The sequence below is a fragment of the Semicossyphus pulcher genome, unplaced genomic scaffold (genome assembly GCF_022749685.1).
Source record: "Semicossyphus pulcher isolate SPU_LCO1_2020_fin unplaced genomic scaffold, fSemPul1.0.p SCAF_22, whole genome shotgun sequence".
NCBI classification, from domain to species: Eukaryota; Metazoa; Chordata; class Actinopteri; order Labriformes; family Labridae; genus Semicossyphus; species Semicossyphus pulcher.
The window spans coordinates 9,938,347-9,953,559 of NW_027211696.1; the positions used below are offsets into that span (position 1 = coordinate 9,938,347).

Here is a 15,213-nt window from a genome sequence, read left to right on the forward strand (position 1 = left end):
TTGTTGTAGTATGTAATTGGTGCATTGACCGATTAAAGGTTAGCCTGTATCGTAGGGCGATACCAAAACTGGTATCGGTATCAGAACACAGTATCTAGTAAGAGGTTCACATTATCTGGCAGGTTCCTCTTGGGATTTTTTTTAGGGTAAATCCATCCATTATCTATACTGCTTATCCTATTCAGGGTCGCGGGGGGGCTGAAGCCAATCCCAGCTGTCATTGGCCGAGAGGCGGGGTACACCCTGGCCTGATTTGTAGTCAGTCACAGGGCTGAAACACAGAGACAGACAACGGCTGTGGCTCAGTGGTACAGTCGGTCAATCCCTGGCTGCTGCAGTCACATGTCGAAGTGTCTTTGGGACACTGACACCGGCCACAAAATTGCTTCCGAAGTCATAGTCATCTGGTATAAATGTGCTTAGATACTGATTGGAGATTGACACCATCAGTGTGTGAATGTGTGTGTGAAAGGGTGGATGACATGTAGTGTAAAATACCTGGTGGTTGGGAGAGTAGAAAAGGGCTATCTAAGTACAGTCCATTTACCATTTACAACCTGTCAGGCTCGCATTCACACCTACGGGCAATTTCAGAGTCACCAATGAACCTAACGAGCATGTCTTTGGACTGTGAGAGGAAGCCAGAGTACCTGGAGAGCACCCACGCATGCACGGAGACAACATGCAGACATTTAATTTAACAGACGTAACTTTTGTAACCTTTGTTTTTCAGGCCAGATAGAAGCTATTTGTTCTTTTTTTAACGCATCTTAAGCTTTCATTTAACTGTTTGTGTCTTAGGTTTTAAGAAATAGTTAGAAGAACGAGATGCTCGCAATCATGTCCCTGACAAACGATTCAGCTGTCAGTCAGGAACAATGCGAGGCTGCGTTAGGCCGGAAAGCTATTGGAGGCATTCTGGTTCATGACTAAAGCCTTTTTTCCTCCTCAACAATAAAATGAAGTTCTCATTGTTCTTACCACTAGATTAAAATGAAGACGGCCTTTGATTACTGTGCGCAAGTTCACATTTAGTCTCTTTTCAGAGAAATGCACTTGCCTACAAAGACAGAGGCGCGAGCACACAGTGTTGTTAATTCAGAAAGAACATATAGAAACTGGAGGACGAGTGCCTCCAGCTTTACTCCCTGACTCATGTGACCTGTCCTCCAGAGTCACACGAGAGATAGTAGTTGCCATTTTCCTACAGATGTTGCATCTTTTTTGCGTGCGTTTGTGCCCTACAGCTGTGGGGGAAGATTTATTCCTCCACGACGCTCTAATCCTGCTTGTTTCTGAGTTGGCAAATTTCCAGACCGGCTTTCATGGAAAATTTACTCAAGCTGTTCTTCCCACATGACACCAGCATTGATTAGACTTTAGCGAATTCACTTTTACAGGTTGTTATCTGTGTGTCTCGGTGGCTATATTTAGATCAGACATATAGTGTATTCCCCTCTGCGTTGCATAACATGTCTGTAACTCATGGGACTTGTTATCGCCGCCTAGGGGGTTTTTGGTTGACCTTCGTTTGACTGTTTGTCAGCAAAGTTACAGGAAAACTTTGTCCTTATCACTGACTTGTTAGAAAGGCAGAAGACGAAATCCAGAAAACAGCACTTTATCCCGTGCAGACGCCTAATAAAACATACTGACAGACCAGAAGGAGAGCCGAAGCGACAACCACACATGGCCTGGCCGTCTGCTATAAGACAGATGCCCCAGTCTGCCCCAAACATGCTCGACCACGTACAAGAACGTTCTAAATCCTCAACTTCCAGTCAGAATTCCCAATCACCGCGCTCTTGTTTTGTAGACACTTTCCTGGGGATGTTAATATCTTGCTGTTAAAACTGTTGGCATGGTAAAAGTAGGGCAAACACTCCCAAGAGGAGCTGCAATTTTCAGAATTTGCCAGAAGACATTCAGCTGCAAAATACATAACCCATCATGTGTACTCAAAGTGTTGATAGTGCTCTTCTTCTGTGGCGATTGCAGTCTTTTCCAGTGAATGAAGTTTAATATTACTTTAGTTCAGCTTTAATAGGATTTGGCAAACATGAAACATTGTGCTGGTGAATGGACTGCACTTATATACCAAGAAAGACCCTTCACACTACATGTCAGCATTCACCCTTTCAAACTAATGACTGTATAGAAAGATGGATGACGGGTCTCCACCTCCTCTCATTGTTCAAAAGTGAAGCCTAAGTAGCCCCGCAGTCTGCGCAGTACAGATCGTCTGGTGGAGCAGAGGTATTAATGTCCCTCTCAATGACTGTATATATAGATGGACGACGCGTCTCCATCTGCTCTCATGTCAAAGTTGAAGCCCCCGTAATAGGCGCTGCCATCCTGCGATGGTGACGTCATTTGGAGCCAGAGCTGTGCAGTAGAGATCGGCGGATGGAGCCGCCATAGCCACTTCAGCTAACCAAAACACACTCTTAAATTACCCACAAAAAAAACAGTCGGCGTATTTAACAGCAGAACAGCTTCTTGTGTTGGTCTGAAGCAGACTTAAACAGATATGTAAACTTCAAAGACTGTAGTGATTGTTTTTGTTTCGTCTCCTCTCGCCGTTCCTCCTCTACTCTGCTAATCCGGAACAGATCGGCTGCAGGAGCCAGATTTGTCAACAGAGCTGTCAATCATCCTTTTTACAGCATCAAATTAAAACCAAACTTGTCAGAAAAATGAACACTTGGACATAAATCAGCATGATAAGAACTTACTATAATGACAGAAACCATGTTTGAGAAACATTTATTTGTTGTGTATTTTGATTTTATAGTTTCACTCATGTCCCATCTGTTAACATGGAGGAGGCGGGCTTTATGACCTATACCACAGCCAGTCAGCAGGGGGTGCTAGAGATGTTCCATCCAACTTTTTATGCAGTCTCTGTTTTATACACTCATTCAGACACTAATTTGGTGCCATACAAGCTAACTGTTCAGCTAATCATTCACAAACATTCAAAGCAATTTAGGGTTCAGTATGTTGCCCAAGGATACTTTGACATGTAGGAGGAGCTGGGGATCCGACCGCTGACCTCCTGATTGGTGGGGGACCCGCTCTACCTCTTTGCCACAGCCGCCCCAAACAAACGCATAACATGTCTTTCAAAATGTATTTGCAAAGCAGTTAAGTAAAAAAACATACTTTAGGATTATCCGAGCAGCGATGACTGACTTAGGCTCCCGTGTTGTCCCGTATCCGTGTTGCTTTTCAAACGCTCCAGGATGTGAGCTCTGTGGAAAGCAGAGCTCCTATGGAGCTACTGTAAAGCTAAGAAGCTTTAACGGACAGGATTAGACAGAGGGGAGCTCACTTTACTTTCACCTTTCACACACTCTTTCCTTTCTTTACACATAATACTGCTTCTACACACACAGAAACACACGGTACTTATCTCACAAAGTAGTGCCATTTGACCCTGGGCCTTTCTTTTAACTCGTATTAATCGTTTTCTTTCTGTATAATTGCAACAAATTCATAACATTCCTTACATTTGTTGCAGAGAAACATCCAGTGTGTAAAGAGTCGGAGCAGCTTTTGAAATCATATGAAAGGTGAAGAGGGCACTAATGATGTGAGATGGAAAAAGTTTTACATCCGTGTTTGTGAATGCTCCTTCCCTCTCTGCCCCCTCCGCCTTGTTCTCTCTTCCTCTTTATCTCCGGGTGAATCAGAGTAACAGACGATTGCGCCGTTTGTGTAGGACAGTCTCGGAGGACGGCAAAGGGAAGGGGGGGGGGGGGGAACACATTCACAGACTGAATCAGCAGAGAATTAAAAACCTTTTAGACTTTCTCTTCTTTTTTCTGTAGCCTTGTCCTCGCTCCCTTCCAGACCGCTGCGTGCTTCCTCCCTCACTGCTGCGGCCTCCTCCTCCTCCTCCGTGCTCGTCCCTCTCTTTTCTTCCTCTTCCCACCCCATGGCCATCACCCCCGCTACACAAAGACCTCCGTGGTATCATTAACTGCCCACTCTTTACCTCCTCAAACATTTTCAGTGTTTGATGACGACCTTCCACATGAATAACTTCAGGGACGCTTGGCGAAGATGATACTTGATACCCACAAAGGAATGTCCCTCGGAAAACCACAAGGCTATTTCAAGAGGGTTTTACTATCCACGCTGGCGACACTTTTACAACTTTTTCCAGCATTTTCTTCTTCAATTGTTGCTCTTTTGTGTTTGTATAATTACAACCTTTGGGGGTAATTATGCTTTAAAAATGTCACACCAATCAAGTTGTTTTGCTTCTTTCGGACTGAACTGAACCGCTTTTCAATTTGTCAAAAAAAAAAGGTGAACTTTTTAAGATAACAAAGGCAGGAAAAGTTGGCATTTGGGATAAATACTTGTTATATGTGAAATTATACACTGCACATTTCAACCAGTGTGATATTTAGAGAAACCTTTTACTTTCTACTTAAAAAAACTCCTATCTGCCATTGTGTGCGTTTGCTTTTATTTATTGGTATTAACCAATGACTGTATGAAAAGATGGGCGACGCCTCTCTATCTACTCTCATTGTACAAAATTGAAGCCAAAATATCCCCCCCCCGTGGTGGCCGCTGCCATCTTGCGCTGGTGACATCAGTTTGAGCCAGAGCTGCGAGCCGCCATACCTCCTCCACTAACAAAAACACACTTAAATTACCCCCCCAAAAAACATGTCAAAAAAACACATTTTAACAGCAGAGCAGCTTCTTGTGTTGGTCTGAAGCAGACGTTCACAGACATGTAAACTTCAATGACTGTAGTGATTGTTTCAGTTACGTCTCCTCTCACCGTTCCTCCTCTACTCTGCTAATCAGGAACAGATCGGCTGCAGGAGCTGGATATGTCAACAGAGCTGTCAATCATCCTTTTTACAGCATCAAATAACTAATTAAAACTAAACTTGTCAATCACCGATACTAGTATCGTGTATTGGGCGGTATCAGAGCTTAAGTACTCGTAAAACTACGCCGATACAACCACAACTGATGCCACTTTGCGGCTTGACGTTAGCCTCCCGTTAGTTAAGCAGGTAGGCGGAGAAGGAGCTATGTCACTTTTCAGAAAAAGACTTGGTCTGCTCACAGGCAGCCCTAACATATACACTCACGGCCAAACTGAAGCTAATAGAGTGTAACATAAACATTAAGGCAAACTAACTTACATGTTCATGGTCGCACACACGCGACTGAAATAGTCCGTTGGCGATCACTGATGTCCCCATAGTAGGTGCAGTAAACAAGTCCGGGCATGTCTCCCTCACTGCCATGTTTCGGAGGGGGGATGAGCTGTGTAGTGCTGCGTTCAGGTGTGTGGCAGTGTCTTCTTTGTTTGTTAAGTTAAACAAAGTTGAGTGTTAAAATGTCAGCGACAGTTGCATCATTCTGTCGATTTACTTTGTTACAGTTAGAAAGTGAGGACCATCTGATGAAAATTAAACATGCTTTTAAAGTCATGATGAGAACTGTAATGGTATTATTAAGTACTCATATCAGTACTCAGTATCAGCAAGTACCCAAATGTAAGTAGTTATACTTGGTCTGGAATAAAGTGGTATCGGTGCGTCTCTAATAAGAACTAACTAATGACAGAAACCATGTTTGAGAAAAATGTATTTGGCGTGTATTTTGATTATATAGTTTAACTCTTGCCCCATCTGTTAACATGGAGGAGGCGGGCTTAATGACCTATACATCCGCCAGTCAGCAGGGGGCGATAGAGATGTTTTGGCTTCACTTTTAGGGAGCTGTCTACCTTCAAAGTTTCAGATATAAAATGTGTTAAAAGCATCATAAAATGTTCCTGCAAAATATAATAAAATGTCTGTTTCCTGTCTTTATTACAACGATTAAACCCAATATTAATGACTTCACCTGCTGCTTAACAACAATCCATCTCCCTAGTTGCCTTGTCAGCATTTACCACTTACATCTACAGGCTAAAAAAAACCCCCAACTACCTCCTCATTTCATTGACGGGGAGCAGTGAGTTCATAAATATTAACAATAGTTACGCCCCAGACAATGTGTCCGCCTGCATCACTCTGCCTGTCAGCTAGCATTAGCTCCCACATCGTCTGTGTGAAAATGGGTCTGACACTTGTGCCTGACGGGTAAGATGAGGAGGGAAGGGTGAGTTGAAAAGGGGACACAGAGTTTCTGAAGATGAGGAATGGTTTAATTTTATTGCCAGAACATACAGAATCCCTTTGTGAGTGCTTAGGCCGCGGGCCATGGCGGCTGCTGCTCTGCAACGTCTTCTGATACTATAGAAGTTACAAGCTAAACCATATACAGTAGATTGAGTAGCTTTAGTTGTACAGTGTTTGCCACATTGTACAGACTGCTGTGGCTTATGTGGGCGAATGATTGGCCCATTAATCTTAGGGTGCCTCAATCTCTGCCACCTCCTGCCCACATGTCGTGTCCTTGAGCGAGGCCCTTAACCCCAAATTGCTCCAGATGGCCGGGGCCTTGCATGGCAGGTCCACTGCGATCGATGTGTTAGTTTGTGCAGTGGGGAATGGGATACTTTATGGAGATGTTTGTTGTCCACAGCTTGAAGAAGACTAGCAGGATGGCTCTATAGATGGCAATGTTGGTCTGTTGGTTGGTTAGTCCACTACTTGTCCTTACAGATCATTGTCATTGTTCATTGTCTCCATAGGATGGATCCCAATGATCCACCAATGATCCACTTTACATCTTGCAATCCACTTTACATCTTGCAACTTGATTAGTGAAACATTTGGCCAAAAGCCAATTTTAGCATTTAGTATTTTAAAACAAAGATGGTTGCCATGGTAGAAATAAAGCTGTGTCTCATCCCCGAAAGGACAGCTGCATCCTTGAAAGGACGTGTTCTATGGAGGAGTCATTCGTGGCCTGCGTAGACCGCTGAGGCCGAACTGAAATGAGAGGATTTCTTGTTTGTGTCACCAGCTGTTCCTGCTCTTACCCTTGCATCACCAAGGTTGCTCAGCAACAGGTAGCTAGTGGACTGAGTAGCTAACATAAGTAACAGCAAGTAACTTAACCTAATATTATTAAAAAAATACATTTTTTATATTGCTAGCTATTTGATTGAGTCGAAACCAAAACTTTAGAGTCCGCCATCTTGTTTGAATTGGCGAACAATGAATCTCGGGATACGTTTAGCCGCGAAGGATTCACCCGATAGATCCTTCGCCGACGAATTTGTCGGTCGCATCTGAAGGAACTTTCTAAGGTCCCGATCAGATGGAGCGCGTTTTTAGGAGCTGGGGGCGGCTTCTTTGTTTTTTTTGCTTTTTTGTTTATTCTTGCGCGCTGCTTTTGCGTTGCAGAGCGCGTCACTTTTTCCGGTCTGTGCGCCTCGAGTTGAAAAAACTTCAGCTCAAAGCAGAAAAGCACCCGACGTCATTGCAGTTATTTCTCATTGTCCAATTGAATGAATGAGGCGGGCCTTCTGTCACTTTACAAAATAACGGTTAGGTTAATGACAGCTAATGATTAGGTGGTTGCCTTAACAACATTAAAAAAAAAAGGCGCAGCAAGCTGCTCTGTTTTTTAACCGTAGGCTTCAGCAGAAAAGGCAGTGTAGTGCGCTTTGTGTTTTACAGCCTGCAAAACGCGCTGTGTCTTATCTGGACCTAAATGGGCTGCTGTGACGCAATTAGCCTACAAATACGTCCTTCAAAAGATGCAGCCCCTGTATTGGACATAACTTATGTGCTTATTTTTTTGCCTCAGCATGAGTTAGCGGTAGCCAATAGGCATTATATTTTCAGGTTGTTCATCTGTCTGACTATCATCCATCCATCAGGTGGTCTGTGGGATCAGTATGTCGCAATGCCCACCATTCATGTCCATTCATGTTCTTGTGAACTTGTAATCTCAGGAATCTCAGGAGTCCACTTGGACTCCAGGATGAAGTGATTAGATTTTGGTGGTCAAAGGTCAAAGGTCATGTCCAGCCTATTCTCATGAGCACAGTATCTCAGCATGGCCTCGAGGGAACGTTATAGCATTTGGTTTATTTTGACTTTTTATCCGTTTAAGAGATCGAGGTAGTTTGAAATCGATGATTGGATAATCTCTCCTCGCTCTACCCGTCATTTACCTGTTCACAGAAAATAACATGTTCCAAAGTAAGTTATCTGGTATTATGTAATAATGATTAGTATTATGCAGTCTCTCCTGTATAATGCAGGCCTCCTTTTGCTGTTATTATGGTTTGATCGCAACTTATTCTTTCAAACACTGATAATATCCCCTGTCCTCCTAACCACAGTTACTGTATCATTCTGTGGAAACACTGATGGACGTCAATTGCAACTTTACTGGTCGGCACACACAAATGCAAGCTGATAATTCTAGATATTAGCCTTGTCTCTGTCAGCACGTTATCATGCTGACGTTAGCATTCAGCTCAAAGCGCTGCTGTGCCAAAGTCATTCCCAGCATTTTTACCGTTATCTCACGGTCTCACATTACGCACTAAATCACCTTCAGAAATCTCGTCCTGTGCTGAAGCCATATGCCTGAGTTCCCCCACTATGGAGTTTAAACACAACCTGCGCTGTGACCCTGAACTTGGCCTTGGACCCATCTTGTGTTCACTGGCTCGGAAGACGCCTCCTCCTTTGATAGCTGTTTATTCAGGTCAGAAAGAGAGAGAGAGGGAGGTAGGGAGGGAGGGAGAGCGACAGAGCGAGAGAGAGAGAGAGAGATCCCACACTACTAAACACCAGATTGGCCTCGTCTGGCTCCTAGACAAGCTTTTCAAACTCTTCTTTCACTCCTCTCCCTAAGACATGCTTTCTTCTCCCCCCATTCTCCTCTCCCTCTAATCCGTCCTTCTGCCTATTTAGAGGTGAACAGCGCAGCATGAAAGAGAGAGAAAGTGTTTTTTGTGCGCTTGACGGGTAACCCTCGCCCTTTTGAAAAGGCAAACAGGGAAAAGCTGCCATTACGACTGGCATGAAGGGATCTTAAGACAACGGCCTTTTCTGCCACTTTATTAGGACTGTAGAGACTAGTGCGGCATCGCTCCTCTTTCACCCCTCTCTCTCTCTTTCTCTGTCACTTCTCTGTCCATGTTTCATTTCGTCAAGCCAGACATCCAAGCGCTTAAAAGAAAACAAGGAAAGCCGGGGAATTAATGGGGTTGCTAGGGGTTAGACTGGCCACTGTTTTAGGCGTAATTGAACAAGCTTTTTCTTGCAGTGCATTTTTCAGCTGATTGCCACCTCTTTCCCAGGCGTTCAGATATGAAAAACACAAATAAAAGTCATGTTTGGTTTACTGGAAGAGGAGGGGAAGGCCGTCAGAGTTCGCAGACCTGTGAATTTCCGTTGGGGTGAGAAAGGGGGGGAGGCGGCTGAAAGGAAAAGCAGAGGAAATATGGAAGTACAAAACATAACAAACAAGCGTAATGTCTGGACGGAGATTGGGGAGAACGGGAGCTAAGATGAAAGGAGTCTGTGAGGTGTGAAAGTTTGTGCCTTTTTGCTGGGAAATGTAGTCCTTAAAAGTAGCTAGAGCCACATACGTCCAAACAATCCCTTCTCCCCCTTACTCATGTATATCTCGCTTGTGCCACCTACATTACTCACTACTGTGTATATTTGTAAAGGACTGAGCGCTATAGCACCTCTCACAGCTTCATAGTGTGGACTCAGGAAGCAAACGGGCCTTATCGGGGGCAGACACACAAAGCTGTCCTGGCTGTGGGGTGGCGAGGTATGCGTAAGTGCATGTGTGTGTGTGTGGAGGGGATGGGGGTGGTGGGAGGCACTTCCTCCTATTCTTTTGCTGTTGAAGAGTTCCCATGAGCGCCCCTGCCAGGAGCTACAGTGTGGCCCGAGCAGGCCGAGCCAGCGCCAGTCTCGCCTGCACGACGCCGCCGCGCGCACTCTCACACAGCTGATTTCAGGAGCTACTGGCGCTACTGCTGGCGGTCAGGCCGGAGAGAGCGAGGAGCTGGACGACGCGTTACGGGATGAAAGGAAGCACGAGCGCGAGGGAAAGTTAAAGGAAAGTCAGAGGAAAAGAAGGAAGGGAACTCTGAGAGGAACCAAGAGGACGACATGAAGTTGTTTAAAGGGATGACAGGTACAGAATCGTAAGATCTTGCACACAGGAAACAAACCTCGAATGGATAACAGTGCAGGCGGAGGTCAGTGGAAGAGCGACACTTGTATTGCAGAAAGGATCCAGATTCATTTCGAGGAAGTTGATGTAGATTGAAGGCCTGAAAAAGAAAGCCTCAAAGGACGCACTTGACAGATCCAGCAAGTTGACACCCCAAGAGTCCCCTCAACTGGACTGTTACCTCTACATTTCGGACAATTTCACTCCTCCTTTTGGGCGTCTCACTCTGTAGACATGATTCACAACACACTCAAGTCCACCGAGCCGTCCGAGCACAGCCCCAGGAGGACGCACTCGGCCGCGCAGAGGAGGCTGTGGAGATACTCGGCCTGCAGAGCGGCCGGCCAGGTGGAAAGTCACCGCCGCAGCGTGTGCGTGCTGGCTGCAGACCTGAACGGCGGAGGAGGAGGAGGAGGAGGTGGAGGTGTGATGCATACTATCCACGGGCTGTGCCACCTCTGCATCGGCTGTAGGCTGCCTCAGGTGTGTTACGGAGAGGGTTGGAGTGTAAGAAGAGACTGGGGGGAGTGTGACAGTAGAGAGATGGATTTATATTTAATCGCACATGATAGGATTATAATCTTACTATTACTGCACGTTGTAAAATGCACTTTCTCTTGCATGTGCAACACATCTGGAAAGGCAATTGGCTGCGCAGGATATTTAAAGGAAGTGTGTTTCCTAAGCTTTCCGTCCTCTGCATTATTTATCCTATACATAGTGATCAACTGACGCCGCCGTCCTTATATAAGCCACTTTGTGCACATTCCCATATGAACAAATAATAAATAAATTGTGATGTAACGTAATAAAAAAGAAAGAATATGACGAATATACGTGACGAAAATGCAGCAGGACGGCTTAGTCATGTGTGTCTGCTCCTGTAGATCACACTAGCACATATGCCAAGTCAGTGTTATTTAGTTTACCTGGACCTGTCTGCTGTAATTGTTACCTCAGCTGCACTGTTAGAAGGCAGACCAGACATGTACTGTAATCATCAGATGCACACTGGCAGCATTTCAGCTCCTATCTTCATGCAGTCATGTCTGCAAGGATGGTGCAGCACCGAGGAGAGACACTGACACATACTGTACTCACTGCAGGGGGCTTCTTCCTCCTGGATCGTCTAAATTTATGACCAAAAAAAATCTGACGTTTTAGTGCCGTCACGTCTTCTACAGCAGCTCGGATTGTATTATTAATTCATTAAAAAAAAAAGCCCCTGCGCATACAATTTGAATATTTAATGCACGTTGGGAACTTTCCTCATTTTCCTTATCATAAAGAACATTCACGCTGTTTTATTGCAATATTCCCAAGCCGGCCTCCTCTTTGAAAATAATCTCACTGCTTTCATTAAGAAGAGGGGAAAAAAAAGGGGGCCACCTCCCTCTCTCCGGCAGACCACAGTCCAAGTGGTCGGGCTCAACTACGCCTACAAATTAAATTAACGCTGTAAAGGCTCTGCAGTTTGGATGAATGGGTCCAAATTAGGCGGCTCTGAGAGTTCTTTTAAAAGGACACAGTGTCTCAAACAGCCTTTGATTAAAGAAAGATACAGATATGTGAGTTGGGGTAGAACGATGTCTCACTCCTCTTCATTTTGAGTCAGCCTTTATTTAATCAAAAAGATGTCTTTCTCATGTTAAATCTCAAGCGAGGGCTGCACAATTTTATGGCCAAAATGATAATCACAATTATCTTGATCAATATTGAGATTTATCAATTTTAAGGACAACATTTTTTTTATCGTACTTTCACATTTAAATAAACAGAGCTACGCTTTCAGCTCTATTTATTGCTACTTTCCAACTCATGTACACATTTTGCGTCAAGCTGAGACTTAAAATTAGGTTCTTTAGTGCAGCAAAAAAATTGGTGCATCATGGGTAATTTCTAAATTCAGTCCTGTCTTTGGGAGATGGTTGGATAGAGTGACGCGTTGCACAGCGCCGCTGTTATGGATGTCTGACTTGACGCTGGAGGACGGGGAAGTTGCTTCGTGACTCCTCTTAGCCTTCATACACTTATCATGCTGCACTTTGTGGTGCTTTTTCAGCTGGTTGAACAAGTTAGTTGTGTTGCTTTGCGGCGCAGACACAGGTTTTATGCACATCAGTTGCCCTTAACCCGAAATACGTCCAACCAACCGATGACAAGCCATTTCGGAGGACCGTTGTTTCAGTTTAACGAGTGACCTGCTCTCTTCCTGTTTTAGCCAATGACTGTATATATAGATGGACGACGCATCTCCGTCTGCTCTCACTGTATGAAAGTGATGCCAAATTAGCCCCTGTGATGGGCGCTGTCATCTTGCGATGGCGACGTCATTTGGAGCCAGAGTCTGCGCAGTAGAGATCAGTGGATGGCGCCGCTGTAGCCACTTCTGCTAACAAAAACACACCCTTAACTTACCGAAAAAACAGCAAGGTTCCCTCACGTTGTCACAGCTTCTCGGTGTTGGTCTGAGGTTAACGATCACAGGTATGGAAACTGTAGTGATTGTTTTAGTTGCGTTTCCTCTCGCCGTTCCTCTACTCTGCTAATCCGGAACAGATCGGCTGCAGGAGCCGTATTTGTCAACAGAGCTGTCAATCATCCTTTTGACAGCATCAAATAACTAATTAAAACTGAACTTGAACACTTGGACATAAATCAGCATGATAAGAACTAACTATAATGACAGAAACCATGTTTGAGAAACATTTATTTGGCATGTATTTTGATTTTATAGTTTGACTCATGTCCCATCTCTTAACATGGAGGAGGCGGGCTTTATGACCTATACTGCAGCCAGTCAGCAGGGGGCGATAGAGATGTTTTGGCTTCAGGGGCTTTTAGGGAGCTGTCAAAGAAGCATTCGCGACTGTCTTCCTGTTTTCGGCAGCTGCAGTAACTACGACAACCACAGACTCATTCAGCTGAAAGTCGCAAGTTAACATGTTCACTCTTTAAACCAAAACGGCGGTCTCTGTTCACTCTCAACTGCCGCTGCGAGGCAGGCGCTCATGAGATGACAGCTCATGCAAAAGTGAAGCCAAATCCCCTCGATCGCCCCCTTGGGGGAGCGGCTGTTAGTTTCATTCTACACGTCCATTATTTAATCGCGAGGAACCCAAAATCGTGATGGGGATAAATATTCGATTGATTGTGCAGCCCTGTCTCAAGCCAATCCTTTATGATGTGTGATGGTTTGTCGTCTTCCATAATCCATTTTTTGTTATACCATCTGTTCCTCTGTTTGTCTTTAAAAAGTGATGGAGACAGAGCAGATGACAAAGTCCCACTGCCCTCTTTTATTTAATCCTTCTTTCATCTGCTCTAACCCTGTTTATCATCTCTCCATCTCTCCCTACCTACAATTACTCTCTGGTTCTGCTTTTCTCCGACATTTATCTCTGTTTGTAACACTGGCTGTAGTCGTGGGATGTGGAGTCATGCGTGCATCAGTGGGCGTATTTAGCCGCAGAGCAGGAAGGTTAGAAATGTGTATCCCTCTAATTAAAAAGACATCTCATTGACATTATCTCAAACGACAGCTAATCCAAAGAGGTCGCTGATGACAGTCCTAACTTGTTTTGTAGGTCAGCAGGTAACAAAGTCAGCTGCCTTCTTGACGATCATTATCTTGGCAGTGTCAGCTTGGAGGTAGAAGACGAGAAACCAGAGGGATGAAGGGCAGACAAATATGATAAAGGAATTGTAGCCCCGAACAACGCAACGTGGGGGCACAAGAAATCAGTGGCTATAAAAACCGGAATCCTTCCCGACATTTTAGGGTCATCCAAAGCTTCAGGCCCCGAAATACTCGCCGACTTTCTCCAACTCTTCGTGGTCTTTGTGGGATTGTAACATGGCAGCATGAACATGTAGCTTTCCTCTGCTAGGGACAGAAGGACAGGGAGGAGTGGGCAGGGGGTTGGTCTGTGTGCTTTGGGCCCCTGGTTGACAGCGGATGCGATGGAAAGTGAGATGTTTTGGACGGGAACGTTGTTGACTTTGGCTCAGACGGGCGGGCACAGGTACAGAATGTTTGCAGGGTCAGAGAGAGCAGAGAGACAATGGGACGAACGCATCAGCGATGCCACTGTGTCTATATACTGTAAGGGCGTGTGAGAATGTGGTGTATGTGATCAGATTTAATAATAGATTTGAACACTTTTACTGTACTTTTCTTTTATTTCGCTCTTTTGTTGCCATGAGACAAATTTCAAACTTAATCTTGGCTCGACTTATCTGGAAGAAAAAGGTTTAAAAAGTCTAAATTTACCCTCCAAATCTCCAAAAAGTTTGTATCTATTTAACAAAAGCTTATCCTGCGATATCCTGTTGTGTTGGGGTAACCACGAGGGCGGCCGAGAACGTGCTCTGTGGATTGTCACGTGGAACGAAACGAATTGAGCCAGTTGGTACAACGACCGCAGCCAGTGGCATATTTAGGCTGTTTGAGGGGCAGGGGCAAAAAAAAGGGGGTACCCGCTGTATGCCATGGGGCACCAGCGCGCAGAAAGTTGTCATGCGAGACAACAAGGTGGGCATTTGTAGCTATAGAGGCACACCATGAGGGATTGTGTCTCACAGGAGTGTGCGGAGGCCAACTCATTTATCCACTGGAAGGACACCAAGAGGGCAGTTTATCAGTTTTTATCAACGACAGGGGCATCCATGAGGGCACTTTTACGTCTATTTTTTAGACATGGGGGGCACCAAGGTTGGCGGTTGCCCCCCCTTGAGTACACCACTGACCACATCCATGGTGGCGAAAGCAAACACGAAGCATAAAGTAACATGTTCACGCCGTCTCCACGACACAGTTTGGTCTTTTTTCTCCAAGTCCAAAAACATCGCCAACTTCCTGCCTGTCGTCCACCATGTTTGTTTACTCTCAAGTCTCGTGTGACCGCGAGAGATTTTGTTAGATTTCTAGTTGTGAGAGTCGGGGCTCTCGTTGGTGCGTGTTGTGCTGGTTTGGTCATATCGTTGCTCTCCACACACTACAGGAACAAAACTTATAAATCTGTCATTATTTGTGGTCATGTGTGGGCTCTCTTACATTTTCAACAT

General features: G+C 44.9%; 1 protein-coding gene across 3 annotated transcripts in view; it reads left to right on the forward strand.

Moving 5' to 3' along the window:
- Window positions 1-15,213, forward strand: part of rgs3a (regulator of G protein signaling 3a) — a 145,432-nt gene that overhangs the window by 17,107 nt on the left and 113,112 nt on the right. The window contains exon 1 of one of the 3 annotated variants that reach the window (XM_069672918.1): window positions 9,917-10,629. The exons of the other annotated variants lie outside the window; for them this stretch is intronic. Coding sequence (XP_069529019.1) covers window positions 10,381-10,629 — 249 coding nt within the window. The 5' untranslated portion in view covers window positions 9,917-10,380. Of the gene's footprint in view, window positions 1-9,916; window positions 10,630-15,213 lie in introns of those variants that run through there. 3 annotated transcript variants of the gene reach the window in all.